We start from the raw sequence: 21,827 nt of genomic DNA, 5'->3' as shown, positions 1-21,827 counted from the left end.
CAAAACATACACCTGTGAATTGATAAGTCTGCAGTGGTTATGTAGAACAAAATGCGTGTTAAATCTTCCTCCAACAGCCATTCTACCTCCCAAACCAGGCTGTTACCGCTGGAAAAATGTATTCTTTTTTCCAGATAACTAATCCTACTATGTTCATACAAAAAGGAGGCGGAGGCTGTGTTCTCCTTCTGCATAAATGTTAAGTTAAAGAAAACCTGTCACCAAGCAGGCCACTGGTTTCAGAAGCCTTCCCACCAATTCAAAAGCAGAGTAATTTTGCCTACTTAGCTGATGTAACTGCCCCAAAATTAGTATGTGGCCTGTTAGAGCCTGTGGGTCCTTCTTGGACAGGTATTTAGCTCTGTGACAGATTCCTAAAGCTATAATTTATACATAGCTATACTTATTATAGTAAGGGATGTCTCTGAGATTTTGTTTTTTACCATAACTTACAAAAAACACCCTGAAAGAACAAGGCCCTTTTATTTATGTACAAATGGAATACACTGCATTTACAAATACAAAATATCAGTTTTTTATTCTCTGAATAATATCCTAATTCATATAAATAGGTTTGGGGCAGAGCTTCCTATAAATACCACAAATGTTAAAAAATATAGGTCTTTCTTATATGAGATATTCCACCATCTCCCCATCTGATACATCTTGGCCAATCGATGGAGCAGGGTTTTTTCGATCCAGTGTGCTGGACTGAAAAACTGCATCTGTAGAGAAAACAAACACAGCCTATTAAAGTGAAAATTTCTCTACAGCAAGAACATTTTTTTATTTTACTTCATGTACTAAAGTAGAAATAAGATTTTTATAATTCATGTAAAATGTTTTTCTTTGAGTCCATTAAGGTACAACGAAATTCAGAAATACTCAGGATTTACTGCCATCTACAAGAAGTTGGGACACTGGGCAGCAAAAAAAAATAATTGTAAGCCAGCCCTGTACAACCCCTTCTCTACCCAGAATGCCTCCACTTTGTGACAAAGCAGTACCAGGGGCCAAAAAAGCAGAGGTGTTCCTAGCATACAAATTGTGCAAAAGTTTTATGTTTTCTCATCATAAATACTGTAGAAAAAGTTGTAGGTTGGCAAGCAATTTATAAGGGCACGAAGTACATGTGCTCAGACAAAAAATTTAACTAAACAATAATAAATTTAATAAAGACAAGCATTTTTATCATTCAAATCAAAATTTTGTCTACTCCCTGTCCAAATAATATCACACAGAATCAGATATGTTGAGATGGCCACTCTAACACAGAAACTGCCCTTTCTGCAAACTTCCTCCCACCGTACAAAGGCCTTAAGTCCTAACTCCAGGATAAAAAGGGTTTTTATTGACCCTGGCCCCCCGTTCCCCCTTCTTTGCAAATTTTAAATCAATTTGTTTGCAATACCCCAAAAATATCTTTAAATTCATTGTAAAATTGCACTCAAGTGACGACCAAAGCTCCTTCCAAAGTCCCTTTGTCTTTAGGCTGTGGGAAGAGGGGAGCAGAGGGCATTTGAAACAAAGTTGTGGCTTGTGCTTCCACAGTAGGACTACATGTCCCAAAACATACCACTGCTTCCAAGCTGGTGGGTGCATGAGAAGATACTCCAAGTGGGCATTGCAAGACAAGTTTAACACACCTTGCTTCACTCACACAGCACAAAAAGGAGCATCATGGACTTATTTGGTGTGGATATTACTGGGCAGGTTTTGGGGACCTACACTTTGCAGCTCATAATGCCCACAACTAGCTGATGGCATCATGATCTAACCCCCTATGAGGTGTGATCAACAGCCTTGGGTGAAAAAGAATGTCACAAGATGTCACTCAGCTGGGTTATTAGAGGTAAGAGATAATGCACAGCGCTAAGAATCAAAGGGTGAAGGTGTATGGGGATTGATTTCTTCAAAGTTTTACTGGCCTTTGAGACCTTACTTTAAAAGATAGACCACTGTGAAGTTTCCTGTCAATATCCTCCTCTCACTGCATTCACTGTCTGTCAGCATGTTGGAGGATTCCCAACTAACACTAATTAAGCACACATATTAATAAAGTCACATATGACCAAATTGCCAGGAACTTCTGGCCTTTCTGATATACAGTGCCTTGAAAAAGTATTTATACCCCTTGAAATTTTCCACATTTTGTCATGTTACAACCAAAAATGTAAATGTATTTTATTGGGATTCTATGTAATAGACCAACACAAAGTGGCACACAATTGTGAAGTGGAAGGAAAATGATAAAATGGTTTTCAATTTTTTTTACAAATAAATAACTGAAAAGTGTGGTGTGCATTTGCATTAAAGCCCCCTTTACTCTGATACCCCTAACTAAAATCTAGTGGAACCAACAGTCCTCAGAATTCACCTAATTTGTAAATAGAGTATAAATACAGCTGTTCTGTGAAGCCCTCAGAGGTTTATTAGAGAACCTTAGTAAACAAACAGCATCATGAAGGCCAAGGAAATCACCAGACAGTTCAGGGATAAAGTTAAAGTTGGAGAAGTATAAAGCAGAGTTAGATTAATAGAAAATATCCCAAGCTTTGAACAACTCACGGAGCACTGTTGAATCAATCATCCGAAAATGGAAAGAGTAGAGTATGGCACAACAGCAAACCTACCAAGACATGGCCATCCACCTAAACTGACATGAGGGGCAAGAAAAGCATTAAATCAGAGAAGCAGCCAAGAGGCCCATGGTGTCTCTGGAGGAGCTACATAGATCCACAGCTCAGGTGGGAGAATCTGTTCACAGGAAAACTATTAGTCATGCACTCTACAAATCTGGCCTTTATGGGAGAGCGGCAAGAAGAAAGCCATTGCTGAAACAAAACCATAAGTAGTCCTGTTTGCAGCTTGCGAGACGCGGGGGACACAGCAAACATGTGGAAGAAGGTGCTCTGGTCAGATGAGACCAAATGTAACTTTTTGGCCTAAAAAGCAAAAGGATATGTATGGTGGAAAACTAACACTGCACCTCACTCTGAACACACCATCCCCACCATGAAACGTGGTGACAGCATCATGTTGTGGGGATGCTTTTCTTCAGCAGGGACAGGGAAGCTGGTCGGAGTTGATGGAAAAATGGATGGAGCCAAATACAAGGCTAGGGACTGGGGCAGAGGTTCACCTTCCAGCAGGACAACAACCCCAAACATACAGCCAGAGCTACAATGGAATGGTTTAGATGGAAGCATAGCCATGTGTTAGAATGGCCCAATCAAAGTTCAGACCTAAATCCAATTGAGAACATGTGGCAAGACTTGAAAATTGCTGTTAATAGACGCTCTCCATCCAATCCGACAGAGCTTGAAGTATTTTGCAAAGAAAGGGCAAAAATTTCACTCTAGATGTGCAAAGCTGGTAGAGACATACCCAAAAAAGACTTGCAGCTGTAAATGCAGCAAAAGGTGGTTCTGCGCAGTATTGACTCAGGGGGGCTGAATACAAATGCACACCACACTTTTCAGAGTTTACTCATTTGTAAAAAAAATTGAATACAATTTATCATTTTCCTTCCACTTCACAATTATGTGCCACTTTGTGTTGGTCTATCACATAAAATCCCAATAAAATACATTTAAATTTTTGGTTGTAACAAATTTCAAGGGGTATGAATACTTTTTCAAGGCACTGTAGCCCATCAGCCAATTTAGTATTGTATAGCATTATACAAGGTAGGTTAAGATATGCAGTTATAGGGAACATAACTTCAGCAGATTAGAAGATTCCTAGCAGACGAATTCCGTAACACAGAAATATAATTTGTGATTACTTTGCAATTAGCTAGAGAGTAATACAAAATGTATTTCTTGGTTTGCTAACCTTAAATAAAAAAAACAGAGTGTTTCCTAGGGGGTGGCATATATTCTAGATAGGGCAAGAATTCCAGAAAGTGATCTTTATGCATGGCTCAGTGAGTGATAAATATGAGTGATAAATATTTTCAAATATAGATAAACGAGTATCTCGAGCTAGTGAACTTTTAAAATATTATTTGTGCATATGTTAGGTAAAGCTTTTTTACAGATTTTTACATTGGTATGTTTGCTGTAGCATTAATGACAGTTTCAGGGTAATCACGATACTTTGTTCTCCATGGAGCAGACACTTAAGTGCCACAACACCAAGAGCATACTTAGACAGCAGTTAATCTTGCATTTACCATTTACAGTAATCAATTCACCACCAGAGAATGTTTAGTGAAAAATCACATTCACTGCTTCATAAATATTGAATTATGTATTGCTTCTTAGACATACAGCCAGTGCAGAAACATACCCATTTGCACTGAATTCAGCACTGCAGATTATGCAACCGGTTATATCCCAAATGTTACCAGAAGTAGAAGACGTTGGGCAACTAAATGAAAATCTTGTTCCATAACGCCCCCTGCTGTGTGCCACCTAGGGGCAGAATCTGCTTCTTGGTGCAAACTGCTCTGGGCAACACAGTTATAGCAGACATTGCCCATGACTAATACCTTTCATTTAAAAAAAAAAAATTGGAGAAGAACTTAAAGTTCTTTTTCTCCTTAATTTTGTTTTACTGAAAAAAGGCAAGAACAGCAAGTACAAAACAAAGTGGCTTACAGTACACGAAAGAGTCAAAATGTAGCCTTTGAGCTGCTTATTACAAACAAATCATTATAAAGCATTCCAGCATAACCACAGAATACAGCATTTCAGTATTAGGCACAATTACATGATGAGTGTCACTTGTGGATACATACAATGAAAAATTATATTCATAATTCTAAAATAACCTTAGTCTGTGTTCTCATTATTCTCAACCATTGTGTTCATCAGGAGTGATAAAACATCAGTATCCTGGACAGTTATCTATCCTGGGGACAATCATTTCCAAACAGCCTGTTCATAACGAAAGCAGGTAGTGAAAGAGTAGATTCATTAGGTTATCAATGCCAGATCTTTTTCAAATTGTGAAAGCCGTCTCTGCAGGTACAGGTTCAGCGCTTCGAAAAAACTGACAGATTCGTCCATCCACACAAACAAGCTGGATGAGGGAATCTGAACAGAAGAGACATGCAGGTACACTTACCTGCCTATTCACAATCCTTTACGGAAGGCATGTGCAGGAGTGAAGTCACCCCACACTGGCAAATCAAAACGGCTGGTGAGGGACCTAATGGGAGTTTGACCGTTGGAACTAAATTAAGTATGTCTGCCTTTGGTACCACAGGATCGAATTTACGTCATCTAGTTAAAGGTGGTGGGGGGTTGGGTCGATAGCCAATATTGTGCCATGGTTTTCCTAAATAAATACAGGGTTATAGTTGCTGCTAGTTCCACGTAAGGCCCCTTTCACACTGTCGGACCGTTCAGGTCCACCCGTCAGTTTTGTAGGTGGACCTGAACGGGCGTTCCATTCCAGTCTATGGAGCGACGGATGTCAGCGGTGACATGTCCGCTGACATCCGACCCGATCCGCTAAAATCAGACGGATGGCTCTACATTCGCATCCATCCCTGGTGGATCGGATGAGTTCTGATGAAAACGGACATGCTGAGAGCAGTGAGCAGAGAGGGACCTGTCATCTGCCAGGTCAGCGGAGATCAACGGAGAGATCTCCAGCTGAGCTGGCAGACAGAGGCGGACTCCGAGGCAGCGGATCCGCCTCGTGGGAATGAAGCCTAAGGGTTATCCAGGGTAAGCTCCAGAATTCCTAGGATACCCATCTTTGGTTCAGGAGAGTAATGAAGGTTAAAACACACGATTAATAACAAATACATCTTACCAGTATCGGACCAATTTTGCGCACCTCCAGAACATGTGAATAAGGTCCCCCTGTCTTGCGTTTCATCTAGGGCATACCGAAGAGTTTCTACTAGAGAAACTGTACTTTCTTATGAAAGTCCAATATACTCCAATAGGAATAACTCCAGCTTCCAAAGATGAAATGGTAGACTGACCATGAATAATACTTACCAGTTTTCTCAGAACTATACATGGGGCTCGGAGTGGCCAGCCTCCCCGGGCCTGGAGATGCACTCACAGAAGGAGTTTTGTTCTGTTCGCTGCTTCGGTCTGTTTGTGTGCAACAGTCTCGGCTACCAGTCTTTGAGTGTCCAGAGAGTTGGGGTGTTGATGGAAGTACAGGTGATGGAGTGGATGAGATGGACTCTGACCGATATTCTGTTGCTAGGAGAACCCCTGTAATTGGAACCCAAATAAATTTGTTAGCTCTTTTTTCTCTACAAGAACTCAAAATGCAATCAGATGTCAATGTCTGTCAAATATCAATACATCAAAATGAAAGAAAACCTGTAAGGTGAACTTACACTGGACCCCCTTCCCATCACACCCGATCCTGCAGTACCAGAGGCCGGCGATCACTCGTTTTGACAGATCATATAGCCGCTTTACCAGTCCGGAGATTTAAAATCCCTGTGGCTTTCTCTCCTCTTCGTCTGTGGTAACAGGACGGGCTAAGCGGGTTCTGATTGACCAATTAGAATACTCCTAAATGTACCTCCTGATGAGGAGATTAAGCGGAGGAGATTTCTAAGCCCCAGACCGGTGAGGCGGCTATAAGAGGTTTCTAGGCGGGCGATTGGCAGGCTCCAGGTCAGTGGGACGGGGGGGTGAGGAGGGGGTCCAGTGTAAGTTCACCTTATAGAATTTTCTGTAAAGGTGAACTTACCCTTTAATGTAGACTAAAGGGTCTGCATGTAGCCAGTCTCTAGGAAGGCTGCATGACTATGCCACCTGAGCCTAAACAGCATTTCCTAGAAGCAGGGGTTAGCAACCCATCGATCGCGGCCATGTGACGGGTAGATCGCGTCACATTGCCGACCCGGGGCTCAACTGCTCCTCCCCAGTGGCGAGAAGTCTGGGGTATAAACGTAAAGAGCCAGGGCAGGCAGGCGGAGCAGTGTAGGGGACTTGCTCAGGCACTGAGCTACTGAAGCAGAAGGTGTTGGCTCACTGGGGCTGCTGTCGGAGCAGCGATTGAGAGAGCCCGGCGCGTCGAAGGAGAGAGCCCGGCGCGTCGAAGGAGAGAGCCCGGCGCGTCGAAGGAGAGAGCCCGGCGCGTCGAAGGAGAGAGCCCGGCGCGTCGAAGGAGAGAGCCCGGCGCGTCGAAGGAGAGAGCCCGGCGCGTCGAAGGAGAGAGCCCGGCGCGTCGAAGGAGAGAGCCCGGCGCGTCGAAGGAGAGAGCCCGGCGCGTCGAAGGAGAGAGCCCGGCGAGTGGAGCAGCGAAGGGGAGGAGACTTGCTCTGGCACAGAGGTACTTTCACTGAAGCAGCACAGCAGGTGCTCACTGGGGCTGCTGAAGTTTCTTTAGCAGTGTGTAACACAAAGAAGAAACTAAGGTGGCTGCAGCAGCCTCACTGAGCCCACACCTGCTGTGCTGCTTCAGTGAAAGTAGCTCCGTGCCAGAGCAAGTCTCCTCCCCTACGCCGGACTTCTCACTCTGGAGCTGGGTGTCTTCTGTTCTTGCAGCTTTGTAGGGAAGGTGGGTGGGAGGGAAGGGATGAGGGTTTATGTATTGAGGCACCTAAACTGGGAAGGTGGGTTTGTACTGGGTGGGGGGGAGGGAGGGCTTTGCTATAGGTGGGGGAGGGGGGGGGGTCTGTGTTGGAAAGCTGGTTGGTCTGTTCTGGACAGGGAGGAGTCTGTACTGAGGGAGTAGGCTGGGAGGGAGGATAAAGGAAGTTAGGGGAGATCTCTATTGTGAGGAATATGGGTAAGGATTGAATTGCATTGAGCAGAGGGGGTCATTTTGAGGGTACTTTGTAAAGTGGTCTGTGCGTTGGGGCTTGTTCACACTAGTGGTTAGGAGGCAGTAAAACCCCTCAGTTGAACCGCAGTTTTACTACCTCCCAATTACTCCCCACTAAAGAGGAAGTAAAACCTAATGGGTTTTACTTACTCTTTTGCTCCCTGCAAATTAAAAGCATAATGGGCTAGTATGCAATTCATACTAGCCCATTATGTGACATTTACCTGCAAACAAAACCCGCGCTGTCCCCTGGGCAGGCCGCATCCATCTTCGCCCCTCCTCCTTCCGGGGCAGCGGACTCTGGCTCTGTGACTGGCCAGAGCCACGTGAAGTCACGGCACACGCTGGGGAAGAAATGGCACGGAGGTCCGTTTCTCCACAGCGAGTGCACAGTATGATGACATCAGGTGCACTACAAGTGAAATATCTCCTAAACGGCGCACATTTAGGAAATATTTCCACTCCCTTTAGATAAGCCTTATTCTAGGCTTACCTATAGGTAGAAGTCAAACAAAACTGTTTACAACCACTTTAAGCTGCAGAGGGAGCGCCCGGAGGTGTACACAACTGTGGTCACAATGTTTTGGCTCATGGCCCGGGAAGGAATTATAGGTCTTTACATATACACACTAGTGGCACGCATCCTCACTATAGATGACCTATGTGCAGTGCAGCCTTGTAAAAGACTATACATGCCTAGAAGTGGTTACCTTGGCAGGATCTGAAAAAAAAGATTGGATGCATATGTGGGCTTCAATGCCTATTCCATAACACCAATGTTCTTAATACACATTGGTTGCCTTGAAATAAAGTGCTGACCATCTTTGGGTGGGAATGAACACCTGACACCAAGAATCAGAAAAGCTAAGAGACCAATGACATCAAGTCTTACCCAAGCTGCCTTTCCAGCTCTTGTCCTCCCTCTTCTCCTCAAGAATTGGTGTACTACTTAGAGCAGATGAGTGGGAGAGAAGACCTGAACTGGCATTAGAAATAGACATAAGTGACTTGGAAGGACGCATGGAAGACGGCTGATCCAACTTGCTGGCGTCTTTTCGAGAACGTTGCTGAAGCACTTTAATCATGGCATCCTTTTCAATGATCTGAGCATGAAGAGTCTTTATCCTAAGAAATATAAAAGAAAGATGTGCATAATAAATGATTACCGAAACAAATTCTCATGGTTTCTATTCTAATGAATACATATTGCTCTATGCCCACAATAGATAATCCGCACTTACTGCATTTTTTTCTGCTATACATTACAATAATTTTTCCACTAACTCTAGCATTTAGCTATGGGCTTCTTCGAACTGGTTAAACACTGTACCTTCCCAATAACAATTAAAATGGTATTAAACCCAAAACCAAAAAACGTAATATATTGCAGATTACTAATTAAATGTGGTGGCTGCATTCGCTTTTTTTTGGGGGGGGGGGTTCCTTGGTTTTCACCTGGATTTGGCCACTCTGGATGAAGGAGCACAGGGGCACCTTTGAACAGCAGCAATTTCTGTCGGGGGGGGGGGATTGTTAGATGTACTAGCGCTAACAAATTGATTTACACTGCAGTTACAGCAAAATATTTTCCCTTTTGGGATAAAGTTTTTAAATTAATAAATAAAAGCTGATGATTGTAAGCATCCATGTCAGTGGCAAATGCTTTGTCTCAACATTGTAACTGATACATTTGCAGGAGAGATTGTTCTGATTAAAAACAGACTTACTGGCTGGATCACCAGATGAAAAAGGAAAAAATGCTTAAACAAAAACAAATGCAGCCATCACATTAGGGGTGTGGAATTTAATCGCTACATCGATGCATCGCGATTTGGGGGTCTCCGATGCGGCATCGATGCAAGCACCCCGAAAAATCGATGTCGGGTGACGTCATCCCGACTTGCCCCGCCCCTCCCGGAAGACTGCTCCGCGCGTTTTTGTCAATATGGCTTTTGTTAATAAATGCAATTGCAATCCATTAAATGGCCACCGCTGTATGTGTTTTTTTAAAATATATGCAGCTTCATACCTCCTTTTGTAGTCTGTGTATATAACTGTATATCCCGCTCATGTGACTGCTCAGTCCGGCCCGCCTCTCTCCTCACGTATCTCCTGACGTCAGCCCCGCCCACCTCTCTTCTGATCTCTTAGCTAGTCGGTGGGCGGGGCTGAGAACTCCCACTGACGTCAGGAGAGACGAGAGACGTGAGACTGAGAGGAGAGACGTGGGCCGGACTGAGCAGTCACATGAGCGGCCATGTGACAAAGACACAGTTATACACACACTAAGAAATGAGGTATGAAGCTGCGCTGCATATATTTTAAAATGCACATACAGCGGTGGGCACTTAATGGATTACAACTGCATTTATTACCACACCGGTATTTTAACAGCAGTATGTAGAATACACATGTGTTGTACTCTACATACACTGGCTCCTACACGTGCTCTGTGCTTCCCGGCCATTTCGGTGCATTTCCCAGTTCTCCCCCACCATTTGCACATTCCACTGTGTTAAGGGCCCTTTCACATGGGACGGATCTGTGATGATCCGCCCCATGAACATCCGCTTGCTCAGCGGGGATCGCTGAGTTGATCCCCGCTGAGTCGGTGGATGACAGGGCGGTCCCTGCACACTGTGCACTTGTGCAGGGAACTCCCTGTCAGATCTCCGCTCTCCCCTATGGGGGGGAAAGAATGAACACAGACCATCTGTCTGTTTTCATCCAATTCGCAGACGAATAGAAAAATAGGATTTTCCTCCGTCTGCAGAATCGGACCATAGCGGGGACAGATGATATTGGGTGTCAGTGGATGTTCATCCGCTGACACCAGCTATACCATAGGGATGCATGTATGTCCGTATTTCATCCGAAAGCGGATGGATGAAATACGGACATACTGTCCGCACGAAAGGGGCCTAACTCCTAGTGTGCTGGAAGGTGCAAACAGGGGAGGCCAGAGAAACGTCATCACAGAGACAGTAGTACAGGGAACTTCACAGGGCTGTTTGTCAATTGTGGATTCTAATCCTTCCTGACCTCCCAGCAGCCGTGTGTGTGAATTACTGTACCCCGTAGTGGAGTTCCACCTGTTTTTTAGTTTATTAAAAGTCAGCAGCTACAAAAAGTGTAGCTGCTGACTTTTAATAATCAGACACTCACCTGTCCCACGGTCCATCGATGCGGCTGCACGGAGCCTCGCTCCTCTACTCAGCGCTGTCATATCTACTGTGGGCAGTGAAACCCGCCCGTGACAGCTTATGCCTTCACGGCCAGCAACGCACTGCGCTCTGCCATTGGACAGCCAATCTTCTGGGACCTGTGTTGTGTCCCAGAAGATCGCTGGCAGGTAGGGGCCGCCTAGTAAATTTTTTGTTTATTAAAAGTCAGCAGCTACAAAAAAGTGTATCTTCTGACTTTTAATAAAAATACACTCACCTGTCCCACAATCCAGTGACGTAGCCACCCAAACCCTCCATCCTCTCCCCTGCCTGTCCACGGCGCTGGCAATACTACTGTGGGCATCTGGCTGTGACAGCTTGTAGCTTCACAGCCTGGTGCGCAACTGCGCTGTCCTGCATAGCCGGGCAATCTTCTGGGACCTGTGATGTGTCTCAGAAGATTGCAGGGCGGAAGGGCCGCCTAGGCGGCCAAAGCGGAAGTAGGAGCGCGTCAGTAATTGTGATGCATCGCGGAATCGAATCGAAGACCAGATCATTGTAATCGAATCGTGAGACCAGTGATGATGCGCACCCCTACATCACATCTAAGAATTGGTTATGCTGCATTAGAATATTTTTGCTTTTTGGTTTTAACAACTTTGTTGTTTGCTGAAGGAGAAGATGGGTGTTAAAATTTAGATAACAAAAACTTGGAAGGAAGTCTTAAGACTACCCAGCATCTACAGCATTTCAGGTGTAGGATTAAAATTTGAAAACCACCACATCCCTTATGGCCAGATAATTGTGCACAATAGGGTATCCTGGCCATTTCAGCCAAAGCCACAATAAAAAAAGAAAAGCCCTGGACAGGATGCTAGATTGTTAAGTTTGACAAGAATTTACTTTTAACATGTACAATAATACAAAACTTCACATTTCCCCACATACACATTATCAGCTACTGTTTGCTTCAAAATCTCAGTCAAGGGAGTTTTAGACATTCCACAAACCATGAGACCAAGTCACAAGGGGATGCAGAGGACGCACTGTACGAGTCAAAGATTTAAGCATAAGACTGCTTTCCATATGCCAATTCAATGCCCATTTTACAGTTCAGGATGTAATACACAGCATGCTATTGTGGTAAACGGAAAGCACTGCATATGGTTTAATTTCTAGGTTTACAATTCTGCAATATTATGCTACTAAAAAGGTGTAGCAATGTCAACCCTACACGAAAGGTGACCCAAGTCTAGTTAAAAGTTTGCTGTCCAGTTAAAACTTACCTCCCTTCCATGTCTACACATCGTCTATTGGCCAGAAGTATCTCTTCTTCTTCCTTCTGGATTCTGGCCTCAAGTGTGGTGTCAAAGCTTGAACTTGGAGAATGACTTATAGAGGAGGTGTCCCTGAAAATTAGGCAAATTACTGATTTAGAAAACATCTTGAAACTAATAGGAGGTAGACCAGCAAAGCCTCAAAATCTGAAACCCGGGCACTAACACATGCAGGTGTGTAAATTAACATGTTTTGCCCACAAACAAAATTTAAACCAGCACCCGATAACTACTCTCTGTTAGTGTACACAACACGTTATACAAAATATAGCAATTTGTTGATCATGAAAGCCATTTCTGACCAACAAGCCCACCATGATGCAGCTTCTTTCAGTGTAGTGAGTGGGTATAAGCGCAAGTGATCTTTAACCAAGGTCTGCATTAGTCTTTTTGCTATTGCAATGCATTTTTAAAATGTATACTATAAGCTTAAAAAATATTTTTATAAAATCACATCTATGCCCACGCATTTACTGTATATGCATACATATAGCTACATCGTAGGACTAATATGGTAATTTCAGATTTGAAGTCTAAAAGCTTTACCAAAATAGCTAAACCCCAGTACATTTGGTGGAAGCAAATCACATAGATCCACTTGGAATACAAGTAGTTAAGCCCTGTGTTAACAGTCAAGCCAAATACCAGGATATGCAGTTTTACTACTTTCAGCTCTCTAAACCCTCATGTCCCTGAAATAACTAGTAAATTCCAACACATGGCCTGAGAAGAGCACACCAGGAGTAGATAAGATAAGGAGAGAATGTGCAGCACACTGCAGAGCCATCATAATGTTATTGGCCAGTTTCTCACTATATCAGCAGTCTAGGAATTTTGGGCTGCCAGCTAAATTGTGTCTATTCTGCTAACTATGGCTAAGCAGTGGTCCCTAATCTAATTCACCCATGCTTAAAAAAGGTGATTTTGCAAATTTAGAGACTGTAGTGAGATTTTGAGGGTTCCCAGTGGCCTCAAATGATAAAGATAGAATTCAAGAACTGTGCAGATCAGCACTGCAGAGCACAATGTTGGATAGGATTCTGCATGAATGGGGTACACTTACGAAACCGCAGTGCACATTATAGCTTACACCGAGCACAGTATGGAGGATCGTTCTGAATGCCTTTGTTGGGCATAACTCTATGGGACTGTTCAAATAAATACGTGCAGTAACATATAAGGAAAATTGAAGAAATACAAGAGAAACGCCCCTATACTGTAGTAAAGGATAATGTCATTAGATTATTTCCTCCCCCCCAGAATAGGAAATTATTTTATGCCATATCTTTACATCAAAAATTGATTTTTTTTTTATTTTTGTTTCATGTATGAAAAAGTGGACTGATCAGGAGAGATCACAATTCCAGTGAATCCATGGGGCATGATACAATAACTAAATACCATTATTTAAATATAAAATATGCCCTTTTCTTTCCAAAAAAAAAAAAAACTGCTGCTTCTAAGCTCCCTCATTTGACTTAAAATACGGACACGATCATGCGGCCGCTCACCATTATAAGCCCTGTGGATATTTCACATGATTAGACACCTCAGAAAGTTTTTACAGTTAGACTAACCCTATCTGGCAGACTTACAGTGAGGAATGAATCAACAAGGCAAGATCACTGTGCAGCCAAACCAAGCAGAAGACAAAGCCCGAGTATATATTTAGCAAATATGGCTACCTCTATGTACATACAGTATATTACAACTAGAAACAAGGTTTTCAAACTTGAGCATACAATGATAACTTTTACAGCAAGCTGATCTCTTTTAAATATCAAATGGACCACGGTTAACAATTATAGTAAATCACTGCAGGCACATCAAATGTGAGAGATTCACCTCTGAGCCGCCACAGTGGCAGCAGCATCCAGTGCAAACTGCCTCATGACACTCTCCTCCAAGTACTTTTGTTCCCATTTGGTCATGTCTGCCTCCAGGGCCAGGACTCGCTCCTCTTTCTCTCGGAGTAGCTCCATGAGCGCTGCAGCATTATACTCTGAAACGTTGGTGGACTGAGAATTCCCCTGGCGCTGTGACAATAGAAATCAGAGAATATAAGTTTCAAAGGCACCATAACACAAACTGATATCCTGAAAAAATATATTTTCTGGAAGTGATGACGTTCCAAACCCCAATGATTTTATCGTCATTTCCACATTACTACCAATCCCTATACCCCTCACTGTAACTACTGCTACACACTTTTGCATTTCAAAAGTTTTTGTATTTTCATGTGCTCTTGCATAAGGTTTTCAAGGACACCTGTATTAAATTGCATATAATTGCGATTATTTCTGCTGCAAAATTGAACATAGTTCTGCAGCTGTTGGTCAGTTATAGTGGCAAGAGCAAGGCCATTGTACGAGCCTTGAGACCACCCTATGGTTTTCAAGGTCCCTGAAGATGGCTACAGGTCTTAAATTATAGTATTTTGTTTTATGTTTTTTCCTCATTAACCATTTTGCTTGCTCGGATGACTTAAAAAAAAAAATGCATATAATGTATGTTTTTTTCATTCATCTCTACAGAAGGCTGTTTTTTTCCAGTGCTGTAAAAATTGCTTCTCACGGGACTTTATTAAAAATGCACAATGAAAATGGAATGATGTGAATAAAGATAGTGACCGCAATGGCATACATCATGTTTTTATGTGCAGTTTCACATGTAATAAAAATGACCGAACATAATTAAGCTGATTTACCAAAGAATTTGGAAATGTTCACACAAAATAGAACTTCACACCTTCCTTTACCATATTTGAAATATTTTTTCAACGGGGGGGGGCAGCGTCAGAGCAGGTACCCGCTCTCACTTCTGCTCAGACCACCTAGGTAATCAGAGTAGAAGTTCAGCCCCCGCAACCTTCTGGGACATGTCACCGGTTGCAGTGTGAAGCCAGCTTTCCACTGTTAACACGTCAGGGCCATGGACACGAAGACTGGCAAAGTACCGGCCTGGGTAAATACCATCTATCCGGATACAATTAAATGCAAAAAGGGGCTTGGACTGTTGTTTGAACAAAGATAAAAACTTATACATCAAGTCATCCATAATTCTACCACGGATTCTATAATGGCAGCAATTCGGGCACTTACATTGGTGATACTATTGATCCAAAAATGCAATGTACCAAAACAAATCTTTTCCATAATATAGTAAGGAGAAAAATATTGGTGCCGCAATACAGTATGCAACATCTGTCAAAAGTCCAGCTGACTGCAACTAATTTAAAGGATTCTTGCACACAGGCAACTGAGCCTATTTAACATAAGTGCTTTCTCCTCCCTAGAAAGCTGAGGTGCAGCGTACTGCGTCCCATAGACATACAGTAAATGACTGTGTGCTGATGCACTTGGATATACACCATTGGTCCCATGTCTATGGGAAGCTGAGCACTGCACCTGGGCTTTCCAGGAGGGGAAATGATGCCAGCATTCAGCAACCCATGTTCCAGAGCCCCAACAAGAATTTTGCACAGCATATAAATGTAAAAAAAAAAAAAAAAGAAAAGAAGACCACGACACAGATATTGCTTTTATATATTTGTCTTAAAGCTTAGAAAAGCATTTTCATTAAGTGTTCATCACAATATATAGTTCACTGGGTTGTAGCAAGAGGTTAAGAGCATAAAGTATTAGAGAGCAGAACAATGAAGCATTGATATAGAGAAGAGAGTCTCAGTTCGTTAAAATTCCTCTCCACATGTGAGCAAGACACAATATACAGTGTACACCAATGGCAAGTCCAGACTCTGAAGCAGCAGCTCAAGGGGAACGCGATAAAGTTTTCCTTCTGGACATAGCTCACAAACAAGGCAATTGTTTTGCTGGCTCTCCACAGGAGTTGCTGACCACAGTTCACCTCTTGGAGTCCGTTTTTTTTTTTTCAGAACTCTTGGAAGGCTAGGGGTTTGTAATGACCTGACTGTGCAAATACTCTCTGAGCAATGTGCACACACAGCACTTTGCTTGGGCCAAAGAAAGAGCTAAATTTGTAGTGGCTATTTCTGGGGCGTCTGCTGGGCGGCCAATGTATATTTAATGCATATGTGTGCGTATATTATGGTAATAAGGTCATACAAAGGGGGCCATTTATGAAAACTGAAGCAAAGGACACTGCATAAAAGAAGTCCTCTTAGCAAAATGTCTTCTCATTTAAAGTTATATGGAGTGTTTTGTCTGGCATGGGAAAACGACGTTATAGGCAAAGACATATTTAACAAGCTGCACTAAGCTTAATTTCTGATGGCATCACACCCTATTTAGCTGGAGGGCTAAACTGGTTCAGTAGCCTACATTTATAAATCCCCACTAATGAAAATGTGAGGTCTTCAAAGCTTTACCTCCAGACTTCATAAATGTCATTCTGAATATCTGTATTCTTATATAAATACATGGTATTTCATTTTTAAATATTACATTGTTTTAAACTCTTGCACAGCGTTTAACCATTTTACCGTGAAGGAACCCTTGAAATAATTTACAGGTCTCAGGAAACCCCTGCTAGAAAGTGGTTATATTTACAGCATTTAGTGCGACACCCAGAGTGGATCATTTATTAACACAACCTTCTCTGTACGATATTTCTTTCAAATAATAATCATGAAATGCAGCAATAAAAATCATAACCAGTAAAGAAATGCATACAGTATGTGTCATTTTTGGTTTACAGTGGAATAGTGCTGCACGTATACTGAAGTTTAGTGAGAAAGTTTACATTGGTGGTCTGTACAAAAGTGTCCTTTTACACTATAGGGGAAAAAGTTTCCCTTTAGAATGGTGGTAAGAGGAATAGGTGCCCCTTCCATTAGTGGTTAATAGAAGAGATGTCAGTTACATTGTTTGTGTAGTGCCTCCTGCTGTGTGTCACTAGCACTGCTCACTACCTCAAGAAACCATAGCAATCTGGAGGAGACCTGGCATTTTACACCCCCCCCCCCCCCCCATCCCTAACACCGCCCCCCCCTCCCGGGCCACAATCGGCTCTGTCTGTCCCTGTCTGACCCCCAATCAAGCTGAGAGGGGCTCAGGGAAGCATGCTGACAGACGCCCATGTGATGACCTGCATGCACAGGTCCTGTGAGTCTGTGACCTGGACTGACTGGCTTGGGGAAATAACAGACAGAGCTGAAAGCACTGGAAGGAAAGCACCTGAAATGCTGATCAGTAGAGTGGGAAGCTCAGTTCTGGTAAAAGAACGTTCGGACATCTCCTAGCCAAATGCTTTGCCTAGGATGCATAGATGTCCTGACGCTCTCCCACCACTTGGAAAATGTCTTCCTGTTAGCAACAATGTCTTCACGTGCAGGATCACTATGTAGTCAGCCTGTTGACATCACTTCTGTGGGGTTGATTTACTCAAGACAAACAGACTGTGCACTTTACAAGCACAGTTGCACTCATTTGGCCTAGAACATAGTGAATTTGGTGAAGCTTCACTTTGAAAAGAACACTCAATCAGGTGCAAGGAGGGGAAAAAAAAAAAAAAAAAAAAACACCACCACTGCATTTCTGCTTGCACATGATTAGATGTTGAAAAATCAACAGAACTTCACCACATTCTCTAAGCTCTGGGGAAAAAAGTGCAACTGCGCAGTCCATTTTTTTTTTAGTATAAAGAGAGGTCCCCAAAAAGAGGGTTGGGACTTTGAAGGCAACTAAGTATAAGTACAAAAACCAAGTCTATATTAACATAATTTATTAAGTATTTTAAAAAGTCAACATGTATATAAAGAGTGCAATTGACTAGTTAAGAACAATATCAAAACATGAACAAGAAATGACAATGATGTAGTCTCCTAAGTAGAGATCAGGCCCGACGCGTTTCAGGATCTTGTCCTTTTCTCAGGGGCAGTCGCTTATGGAGAACAGTGTACATCTGGTGTCAAAAAGGAGTAAGTTCGCTGCTGGAAGTCAACCGAAAGTGGGAGGAAATAAAGTCTAAAGCATCAGGTTAAGACGGTCCCTTGGGGTCAAGTATTGATTCATAAAACTGGGTTCAAGTGTTGACTGCCAAAAGGCGGCCAGAGCAAGGTGTTTTGTTTGCAGGAAGCCCACACAGGAACATGTATTTGTTCAAGAAAGAAAGGGGATAAGGATACCCCAGGGATGCCGGTAACAGCATATAAGGAGATCCTTACATCCGGGAACATGTTCCTGTGTCGGCTTCCTGCAAACAAAACACCTTGCTCTGGCCGCCTTTTTGATGTTTAACCCTGTGAACTTTTTCAGATAAGGAAAAAGGATATTGCAAGCATAGTAATATGACTAGAAGAGCTATAAGAGATATTTGTGACTTTTGTACTGTGCAGAACCATCTGAAACTGAATGGGAAAAATTAAAAGTTATTTTGATAGGGTTCCCACCCCTTACCCTACCCATGACATTTCACCATACCCTGGACCTCACTGCCTTTATGGGTATAGCACATTACCTATTCCCACCATGATGCAGTGTTAAGGCTAGAGCAGGCAATCTCCTGGCCCGGACACTGCCATGTTGAGGCGAGGGTGAATGAACAACACTTTGATTTATGTGTTAATTCTCTTGCTGAGTGTTGCCAGGATTACCTGTTGTATCCGTAGAGATTCCAGTTCCCTTTCAAGCCTGGTGCGCAGTCTGTGTTCCAGTTGTTCTCTTTTCTCACAAGCCGCCTGGAGCTGGACTAAAGCCTGCTGCATCTTCTCGACTTTATCTACATAAACCTGCTTCTTCTTCAACTGCAAGAAAAAAAAAAAGAGAAAATGTGTAACTCATATCTTTACCTCTAAAACAACCTGACTGGGAATTGATTGGGATTTGTCTGTCCCTTTTTTAAAAAACGCATCAGATACTCACATATGTGGCCAACAGGTAAGCTCATTCTCTGGGGTAACATTATTACACTACTTTTGTACATGTAACATGCAAGCATGTCTTGTATTGTATTTCTCCATTTTCAACACCATTTACTGGTTGATTACTCTATAGTATGGAATGGATTCCATAACAAGTCTCAATTATGCTATAAACTCCTCAGATAATATTCCAAGCACAAGTCTTCGTCGTTTAGGAGACCTGTCCATGCCTGTGTCTAAGGGAGGTAAGGCAGTGTAATACCAGTTTGGTTGCATTTTAAATTGCTGAGAGTCAATTTTCTTAACCCTTCTATGCCTACTGGCAGCATCAATTAAAATGTCTCCTGCGTACTACTAATATTCTTATACAGAAGAGATACACACATAGTGGGAGAGCGAGGGACAGTGAGAAAACAAGGGAAGAGAGAAAGCATGGAAGAGGGAGAGCATGAGCAAGTGAGGAGTATATCTATAGCCACTCAGGATTTGAAAAGTTTGCCCAGATGAACTGTTGCCACCAAATACCACCAATACTTAACTTTAAACAGAGTGCTTTAGTGTATGTCTTGGCAAAAAAAAAAAAATAATAATAATCAGCATCTCTCTACAATACATGCACATTTACCCAATTTGTCTCTTTAAAATGCTACAAAAAACAGAAAAATATAGGCTTAGCTTGCCAGAAATTCAATGAGCTCCTAACTTTCTATAGTAAACAACATTGCCACTGCTGCAATAAAATCCCATGCAGGGCTATTAGCCCTGCCCAAGTTCTCCCTAAAGGACTACAGTAGCAGACATACACTTTTTTTGGATTCTATTGCAGCAGTCATTTAGTAAGAATACTGACTGCACTGGCTGACATATAGAACCACTATTGGTTGTACACATAAAACTGTACTAGTATGACACATTTCCAGCAAATCTTTTAAAATAACTCAAAATGAACATTGTCTGAAAGTATATGTATATGACAGTTTCCTTGGTACGTCCTTTTCAACCATGCTAGTACATAGAATATAATTTCTTGCTAAAGTATTCATACCCCTTGAAATTTTCCACATTTTGTCATGTTACAACCAAAAACATAAATGTATTTTATTGGGATTTTATGTGATAGACCAACACAAAGTAGCACATAATTGTGAAATGGAAGGAAAATGATAAATGGTTTTCAAACCACCTTTTGCTGCAATTACAGCTGCAAGTCTTTTTGGGTATGGCTCTACCAGCTCTGCACATCTAGAGACATTTTTGCAAAATAGCTCAAGTTCTGTCACACTGGATGGAGAGCATCTGAACAGCAATTTTCAAGTCTTGCCACAGATTCTCAATTGGATTTAGGTCTGGACTTTGACCGGGCCAGTTTAACACATGAATATGCTTTGATCTAAACAATTCCATTTTAGTTTTGGCTGCATGTTTATGGTTGTTGTCCTGCTGGAAGGTGAACTTCCTCCCCCCTCCCCAGTGTCAAGCCTTTTGCTGACTAACAGGTTTTCCTCCAAGACTGCCCTGTATTTGGCTATATCCTTCTTCCCATCAACTGACCAGCTTCTCTGTCCCTGCTGAAGAAAAGTGGTTCAGGTTGATGTGCAGTGTTCATTTTCCACCACTCATAGCGTTTTGCTTTAAAGGCCAAAAAGTTTAATTTTGGTCTCATCTGACCAGAGCACCTTCTTTTGCATGTTTGCTGTGTCTCCCACATGGCTTCTTGCAAACTGCTAACAGGACTTCTTATTGCTGTCTTTCAGCAATGGCTTTCTTCTTGCCACTCTTCCATAAAGGCCAGATTTGTGAAGTGCACGACTAATAGTTATCTTATGAACAGATTCTCCCACCTGAGCTGTGGATCTCTGCAGCTCCTCCAGAGTTACCAAGGGCCTCTTGGCTGCTTCTCCGATTAATGCTCTCCTTGCCCCACCTGTCAGTTTAGGTGGACAGCCATGTCTTGGTAGGTTTACAGTTGTGCCATACTCTTTCCATTTTCGGATGATGGATTGAACAGTGCTTTGTGGGATGTTCAAAGCTTGGGATATTTTCTTATAACCTAATCCTACTTTAAACTTCCCCTTAACCTCATCCCTGGCCCTTCTGGTGTGTTCCTTGGCCTTCATGATGCGGTTTGTTCACTAAGGTTCTCTAACAAATCTCTGAGGGCTTCACAGAACAGCTGTATTTATACCGAGATTAAACTACACACAAGTGGACTCTATATACTAAAATTAGGAGACTTCTGAAGGCAATTGGTTCCACTAGATTTTAGTTAGGGGTATCAGAGTAAAGGGGGCTGAATACAAATGCACGCCACACTTGTCAGATATTTGTAAAAAAAAAAAAAAAAAAAAAAAAAAAAATGAAAACCATTTATCATTTTCCTTCCACTTCACAATTATGTGCCACTTTGTGTTAGTCTATCACATAAAATCCCAATTAAATACAATTACGTTTTTGGTTGTAACATGACAATGTGGAAAATTTCAAGGGGTATGAATACTTTTTCAAGGCACTGAATACTGTAAAGTTATGCTTTGCAAACAGGAATCCCCTCCTAAATGCACAAGAGCTAAACCAAGAGCATAACATGTAAAAATGGCACTTACACTGTGTACTGATATGATTATTTCTGTACCTTTTATGGTACAGTTCTAGTATGCAAAGAATCCAGTATATCCCAAGTCCTTGCCAAGATAAGTCTCTTTTAGACAGCACTTGACAGAACTATGAGAG

The 21,827-nt window shown here is 42.3% G+C and overlaps 1 protein-coding gene across 2 annotated transcripts in view; it reads right to left on the bottom strand.

The window, feature by feature from the left end:
- Positions 1–464: 464 nt before the first annotated feature.
- AMOT (angiomotin) overlaps positions 465–21,827 on the bottom strand; it is a 104,418-nt gene continuing 83,055 nt past the window's right edge. For both annotated transcript variants that reach the window (XM_073599343.1, XM_073599344.1), the window contains 6 exons: positions 18,831–18,980; positions 14,102–14,292; positions 12,206–12,328; positions 8,648–8,880; positions 5,961–6,185; positions 465–725 (listed from right to left, as the gene is read on the bottom strand). In XM_073599343.1, coding sequence (XP_073455444.1) covers positions 628–725; positions 5,961–6,185; positions 8,648–8,880; positions 12,206–12,328; positions 14,102–14,292; positions 18,831–18,980 — 1,020 coding nt within the window. In that variant the 3' untranslated portion in view covers positions 465–627. The remainder of the gene's footprint in view (positions 726–5,960; positions 6,186–8,647; positions 8,881–12,205; positions 12,329–14,101; positions 14,293–18,830; positions 18,981–21,827) is intronic.

This window comes from Aquarana catesbeiana, linkage group LG09 (genome assembly GCF_042186555.1).
Source record: "Aquarana catesbeiana isolate 2022-GZ linkage group LG09, ASM4218655v1, whole genome shotgun sequence".
In the NCBI taxonomy this organism is placed as follows: domain Eukaryota; kingdom Metazoa; phylum Chordata; class Amphibia; order Anura; family Ranidae; genus Aquarana; species Aquarana catesbeiana.
Note: the sequence above shows the minus strand (reverse complement) of the source record. Positions and strands in the feature narration are given on the sequence as shown.